Source organism: Patiria miniata, unplaced genomic scaffold, assembly GCF_015706575.1.
Source record: "Patiria miniata isolate m_02_andy unplaced genomic scaffold, ASM1570657v1 HiC_scaffold_6, whole genome shotgun sequence".
Lineage (NCBI taxonomy): Eukaryota > Metazoa > Echinodermata > Asteroidea > Valvatida > Asterinidae > Patiria > Patiria miniata.
The window spans coordinates 23,336,395-23,343,218 of record NW_024037073.1 but is presented as its reverse complement, the minus strand read 5'-3'; the positions used below and the strand labels follow the sequence as shown (position 1 = coordinate 23,343,218).

At 40.2% G+C, this 6,824-nt stretch overlaps 1 protein-coding gene across 1 annotated transcript; it reads right to left on the bottom strand.

Moving 5' to 3' along the window:
• Nucleotides 1-1,007: 1,007 nt before the first annotated feature.
• On the bottom strand, nt 1,008-4,958 carry LOC119743345. The gene is made up of 5 exons (XM_038219744.1): nt 4,953-4,958; nt 4,355-4,531; nt 3,432-3,567; nt 2,392-2,561; nt 1,008-1,798 (listed from the first exon to the last, which is right to left on the bottom strand). Exons 1-5 carry the CDS (start codon nt 4,956-4,958, stop codon nt 1,373-1,375), a joined length of 915 nt encoding a protein of 304 aa, XP_038075672.1. The 3' UTR covers nt 1,008-1,372.
• Between the last annotated feature and the right edge of the window lie 1,866 nt (nt 4,959-6,824).

The window sequence follows — 6,824 nt, the reverse complement described above, 5'->3', positions numbered from 1 at the left end:
CAATGGTATGGACTGCTGACTCGAAATCGTAAGGTTGTGGGTTCAAATCCAGGGAGGGAATTTTAGATTTTAAAATTTTATTTCTTTTTGGGTAAATTAAAACATTATAGTTAATTTCGTAACCTTTAAAAAGTGTGAAATTAGGCTTAGTCCAATGGTATGGACTACTGACTCGAAATCTGAAGGTTGCGGGTTCAATTCCAGGCGGGGATTTTTAGATTTTAAAATTTTATTTCTTTTTGGATAAATTGAAACTTTATAGTTAATTTCGTAACCACTAGAAAGTGTGCAATTATGCTTAGTCCAATGGTATGGACTGCTGACTCTAAATCTGAAGGTTGCGGGTTCAAGTGCAGGGTGGAAATTTTAGATTTTCAAATTTTATTTCTTTTTGGGTAAATTTAAACTTGATAGTTAATTTCGAAGTTGTGCTTAATCAAGTAATACGGACTGATGACCCTAAATCTGAACTTCTGAAGGTTGCTGGTTCAAGTCCCACAGTTGGAGTTTTAGATTTTAAAATTTTATTAATTTTTGAGGTCAATTGAAACTTTATATTTTTTTCAAGTTTGAAACCAGTCCACACTTCTAGTCTAGCAAAAGCCAAAAAGTAAAAAAGCAAATACTTTTAGCTTGAAGCAAATAGTGAAAGCATTTGCTCTCATTTTTATTCATGCAAATAAAAGTTATGCTTAAAAATACGTAGTAAAAAAAAAAGCAAATGCTAGTTTTTATACACACGACCAAATGTTTCAATGTTAATCATAATTGCATCGTTTATGTTTCAGTAATAGATTTAAAGTGTTTGAGGACCTACGTGGATCTGTTGGGGCCTACAATGACGTCCATTCACTGAGCGGATTCAGGATTGCCCATCGAGAACTCAAAAAGATAGGAGAGACCAAGGCCAGTTGCTTTGGTAAAATTTTTCCTTCAGGTAAGACAAACTTCCATGAAAACTCAACTCATTAGTTCAAGTCCCCCCCCCCCCCCCCCAACTAAGCCCTAAGACAACACTGAGTGTACACTGTACAAAATAAGTCAGATTTGATTAGTTAAATGGCTTTCAGGCTATTAGTTCTCCCACATTTTAATGGTGGTCCCTCATTTGACATGTTGTCTTCAAACGTTCTTTTGTCGAAGCCGTCGGGGCAGGATATTTTTGGCGTGCTGTTGGAAAGAACCAATTTCAAACTTTTGTTCTTGTGAAAATCCTGTTGCGTGACATCACAGCCTGTGTTGTGATGTGAATGAGTTCTACCTGATTGATAAACGTGACCCGACTCAGAGGTGGCATGTCTTGATGACAGTCCCTCGCTTGTCAGTTGGTACAGAATGTCATTTGGTGACAAGTGAACGTCCTTATCCAAAGTCAAGGAGTCATGTCCCACAGTATCTCCGGGGTTATCCACGATGTTGCCGACGGCTCCGAATCCTCCTCAGACGTTATCGTCATGACGACTGTCTGCTCCATGTTCCCAAGGGTGCCCTCCGAGGACGACATCATGGCCATGTGTGAGATGTCCTGTGATTGGTCAGCCAGGTCTGGTACCAAGACTGTAGATTCAGCTGCAGATTCCTCGGGGGCTGATTTGGATAATGCACAGGCCTGAGCGTACAGCCGTAGCTGTGCTAGATGGTGGTGCAGCAGCTGGGTGTGCTCCTCAGACATGTGTTGCAGTAACTCTTGCAAAATGGACTGGTTCTCGCTGTCGTTGGTCAGATGTTTCAAACTGGACGTGTGCATCATGGACAGCTGCTGCTTGAGTGACATGTTTGTGTTGGACAAATACTCAACCTGGAGGGCAAGACGGATGGGCAGAGAAATTATTTGTTTACAGATGGAATTTTAATAGACCAATCCATTAGGCTCTGCCCCATGATGTGTAACCAATCACAACCATGACAACGCACACCAAAGTCTGACATTTATGCACTTCATGATGTGTGCAGTTGGAGCATGAATGCTTAAGAAGGCACATGTGTTGTTACCCAGTTATTTAGTGCAACTAGAGTTTGAGTGAAACCACGAATCCTCTACACAAGGATAAACGACACATCTGAGCTTGTGTACAAAATGTGTGCAACAATTTGTCTGCATTTATCATAAGCAGCGTCAGCGCATAAAACAACGTAGAACGTGTAGAAAATGTAGAGCAATGACAACAACAGTGCACACCATGATCGCCCACAGCCATGACAGCTGGCATCCTGACAGAAATCTGACCACTGAAAGAACGCAGTCGCATTAGTGTGCCTGCATTAGTTCTGATCAAGGTATGTCCCCCCTCCCACTTTTGAGAAGCGATTGACGCCTTTGATACCTGTTGCATGCAGGGAACAAGATCCAAACTCATTCTTAGACCAAGACCAGATGGAATGCCCACTCACCTTTGTACGAAGCCTTTCTATAGTACCTTTCATTCTGTGCTCTGTCTGGGCCCACGTGGTCCGCTCCTCCTCAAGAGTCTTCTCCAGACTTTCCTTCTCCTGCAGCAGCAGCGACAAGTTGTGCTCTGTGTAGCAAGTCTCGTCCTCCAAATCCTCTTTGCTTCCTTCATCTGGTATTTCAATAAGGACAACTGTTTACGAGAGGGAAAGGTTGAGTAATTTTCCTGAATAATGATTCCTGTAATAATGAAAGTCGGTCATCAAAAGGTCACTCCAGGTGTGGGCTACACAAAGAGGGGAAATGATGGGAGGAGTTTATGGAGTAGAAAGGTCGACATATATGTTGCGCTTGAATGGGACAGATGATATGTAGCGGCAAAAACAGGATACAGGCAAGAAAGTCCAAAGTGATGCAGTGTGTCAAGAACATGTAATTCCTTGTAACTGGGTGCAAGCAATTACTCACTTTTTCAAACCGTATTCCTAACATTAGGTGGGCAAGGTGAAGGACAAATGCCAATATTTAATTAATTGTTGAAGTCAGCTCTCAAAATGTACTGCCACCCTGACTTATTAGATTTTTTTTGTTGCTTAGAACCTTCCTGAATCCTCCAAAATTCAATCAACTTAAATAACGCCAATGGCACACCCTTTGCACCTTGTAATTTCAATTTGTAAAATCCACTGTCAATATTGGCCCTCATCCACCCCAACCCCCTAAAAAAATGCTGAACTTTTGGTTGTTGTTTTATTTATTTTATTGACCAAACAAGTGCAGGAGTGAAGACAACTGTATTAAACATGCTGTTGTCTACCCATTCCCTTCTTCCATATGGATTCACGATATATCAATTGAAAACAAAGTGGGGGGGGGGGGTGGGGGGGGGAAGAGTTCTTCCTTGCATCAAATGCCTCCCCCTTGGCTTTTTGGTCAGCTTCTTCTAATTATCCTTCACTGCTGGTGGCATTATCCACCTTAACCTCTGTGTAGATGCTGAAGGATTCTTGGAGGGTCAGGGTTAATATTCTTACCATCTTACCTTCCCCATTGGCAGTGCTCTGACTCGGATCATTGATGCAGGCATACTGGTACTCGATCTGCGGCTGCTGCCCATCAGTCTGCTCATAGCCCCGGGGATGATGTGTCTGTCTCCAATGGCTGCTGTGACTGGGGGACTATGAGGTGTGTTACCAGGCTGGTACTGTTGGGTGCTGGGTCAGTGTATGTGGTGAAGATCTGGTTGACATCCTGGGTAAAAATGGTGGAGTGCAGTCGTTAAGGTTGATAAAATGAGACTTAAACCTGTAAGGTAGCAAAAGATTCAATTTACGACACAAACATACAGTGATAAAATTAGGTTCACAATGAATTATTTTAAAAGGCACGAAGTGTTGGCATTTGACATAATCCACCCAAATCCTTGTAGAACTACCACACCTGCTCACAAGGTACATAAATTTCAACTGATTAAATTTATTCCATGGTTTTTTTTCCATGCAGATTGTACAAGGGGACCATTACATCACAGCAACGGCATACTCAGTTGTCTTGAAGCAGCACTGAAACTGTGAAGGTTAAAAATAAGTGCGCTTTCAAACACTTAAACCAAAAAGGTGTGTCTAATCATTCTCAAAAGAATGGATACTTGAGTCAAAACTTTTCGGTAAAAAAAACCCCAGATTTTGTTCAACAAGTTCACTTCATGCTTTTTTGAAACACCCCTCTACAGGGAGTTTATCGAACACTGATATCTGCTAAGAATAACCAGCCCAGGTATCTGTCAATTTCATAAAACTCCCACAAATGCCACTACCTTGTCCTGCTGTCCACTACCTTCAACTTATCTTTATAATTAACCCTAACCCTGCCACATGCAGCACAGTGCGCATCAGTTGGAAAAGTCTGGTGCACTTGGTCTTGTTCCCAAACTCACCCCCAAAGTTGATGCCTTTATCCACGTACTTGACCCTGTACGTAGTGCGCCTTGAGGAGAATCTCCTCAGTGAAGAGACTGTCCTGGGAGCAGAATGGACAGTGCAGATGCGGAGCCTTCATCAAGGAGTGGCTACACTCCCTGTCTGTGCATTGTATGGGCGTCCAGTCTGCCTCAGCGCCTTTCATCTGCACTGATGGATGCGCCTACAGTTGCGAAAAAAACAATTGAGAAAAACTGTCAAGTTAACATGTATGATGTCAAAAAAATGTTATAAAATGGCTACGCCAATGAAATCAGTAGAAATCTCATTTTCTACTCAAATCCAAATCTTCACAGCAGTTTTCAAAGTGGCAGTTCATAAAAACCAGGCATAAAACATTTAACAAAGAAACCACTCGCAGATGGGATCTCTTTTGAGGCGGTGGAAGAGGTTTTAGAAGGCTTTCTTGGAGAGCCAACAGTCACCTCGGAAAGAATGTTGCAACCTGACGCTACTTCTGCAGTTGTGTACAAAGTCTATGGAGAGTCAACAATTTTTTTAAGTATTTCCTAACAAAATTGGAAATGTTTCTCAGTCCCAGATTCATGTCTTATCAATATATCATCATTTTTGCAATTACTGACCTTCATTGAGATGATATACGAAGGAAAAAGCAGCGTTAGGTGGCAACATTCCGTCACCTCTGATGCTGAACCAACACGAGGTAGTGATGTAGAAAAACATTGGCCATTTTTTGCGCACTTAGTACTTGGACCAATTTTTTTCTTGCATAAACTAAACTCTACACAGTTGTGGACTTTAACATTGAAAGAATGACTAATATTAACTACATTGAAAAATAATTTGAACAATATCGAACGTCAAGGAAAACCAAGAACGTCATCGTCTGCAGATGAGTCACATTGGCTGCCACGAAAGTCTCCATTGTGTCCTACTTCCTAAACCAATGTGGATTTGTCATCCGACATTGTTATTAAATGCGCGTTTGTTTATATATGAAATAAATGAATTTCTTTCCATTTTGGTAAAAACAACTGCATGCATAATATTTAAAATCATATCAAAATTGAAAATAGGAGGTAAATAAAATAAATCCACAAATATTATAATATACTTTTGTCAAAAGTCTAAGAAGCTTAGTTAAATCCTATGCATGGAAAGAGTTCCGAGAATGTTCTGCTGAAAATCATCCGTGTGCCAATTACATAACATTTTACAAATGTATACAGATTCTCCCAAAATAGAAACATTTGCAATATAACTTTAGTATGCCGTTGCTATATTTTTAAAGTTTAGTCGGACTCCCTATTATCGCAGCATCCCTATTATCGTGGAATGGGAAATTTCTCTTTTTGTGTTGCCTAAACTCCTTCAAGTGGCGATTTTTATCCAGTTCACCAGGCATTAAGGAATTTCTGCCGAGTTGTATAAAAAGGATGATTAAAAAATGTTGTGTCTTTCTAGTTTTGTTTTGACTACTTTAGGTATCTTAATTATTTGTGAGTTGTTGCTTCACCACTGTAGCGAACCAGGTTGGCAGTGAAATGCAGTAATAATAGGTGAGCTACAGTGACGCTGTGTTTAATCAATTTAAATTTTTCAGCAGTCTTTTTTTATTATTCTTTACTTCGTGTGAAACAAATATCAACCTCATTTATATTTCATAGGTAAAAATACTGTCCAAAGTATCTCAACAGTTTTTAGACAAAAGTCTGTTAATAATTATTTCTATTGGCAAAGTTATAGCCACAAAAAACATTTCATTTAGTGTTTACTTACATATGCACCCGTCACTGGAAACATTTAAGCATATAGTTCCCTCCAGCATTCGAAGTAGAATTCAATATTTTGTGTCGCTCCTGTACGGTGGGGTTCAACACTGCTATATTATTACTTTTTTATTAGTATAGATATAGGCCTAGTTTGATGCTCCCGGGGATTTGTAAAATGTCCAACATAATATTTGCACATAGCCCCTCTCTAGCTCTATTGACGCTCCTTCGACTTTCATTACCTTGGTGAAGAGCCACTCAAACTGGTCAAGGGGAAAAACGGAAAAACTAGTGTTCAGCGTAAACAGCTTATTTATTTCCCTTAAAGCCATTTCTCCCTGTGGAAACTTACTTGAGTTGCGTAAACAGCGCCGGCCTAGCCCTCCAGAAAAAAAAGAGAACATGGGTTTAAAGAGTTTTTAAAAATTCGATTCATTCCCAGCTGCGGCTTCGTCTACTATAAAAATTTAAGAAGATTATGAAATTTCCACACAGCTACCCAGAAAGCGTGAGTTGTCAAATAATAATAGACAAATAAATATTGTTGAGCTTCCGTTATGGAAGACGTATGCGTCTCGTTAAAAAAAAGGATACCAGTTCAATATATGAAGCTGAAGCAGTAGGGACCTGCGATGGAGGCCGATGTTTCGAAAGAGCTTGCATGCCAATCGAACGACACATGAGGGCAGCATTCAACAACATAAACACGCGACTGTAAATCTG

Bases quoted from the DNA above. Each gene is read 5' to 3' on its own strand.
- LOC119743345 (XM_038219744.1), bottom strand. The intron at 3,568-4,354 runs GTACGTGGATAA...CACACCTCATAG, and splicing joins CGCACTACGTACAGGGTCAA to TCCCCCAGTCACAGCAGCCA. The intron at 1,799-2,391 runs GTGAGTGGGCAT...CTTGCCCTCCAG, and splicing joins TAGAAAGGCTTCGTACAAAG to GTTGAGTATTTGTCCAACAC.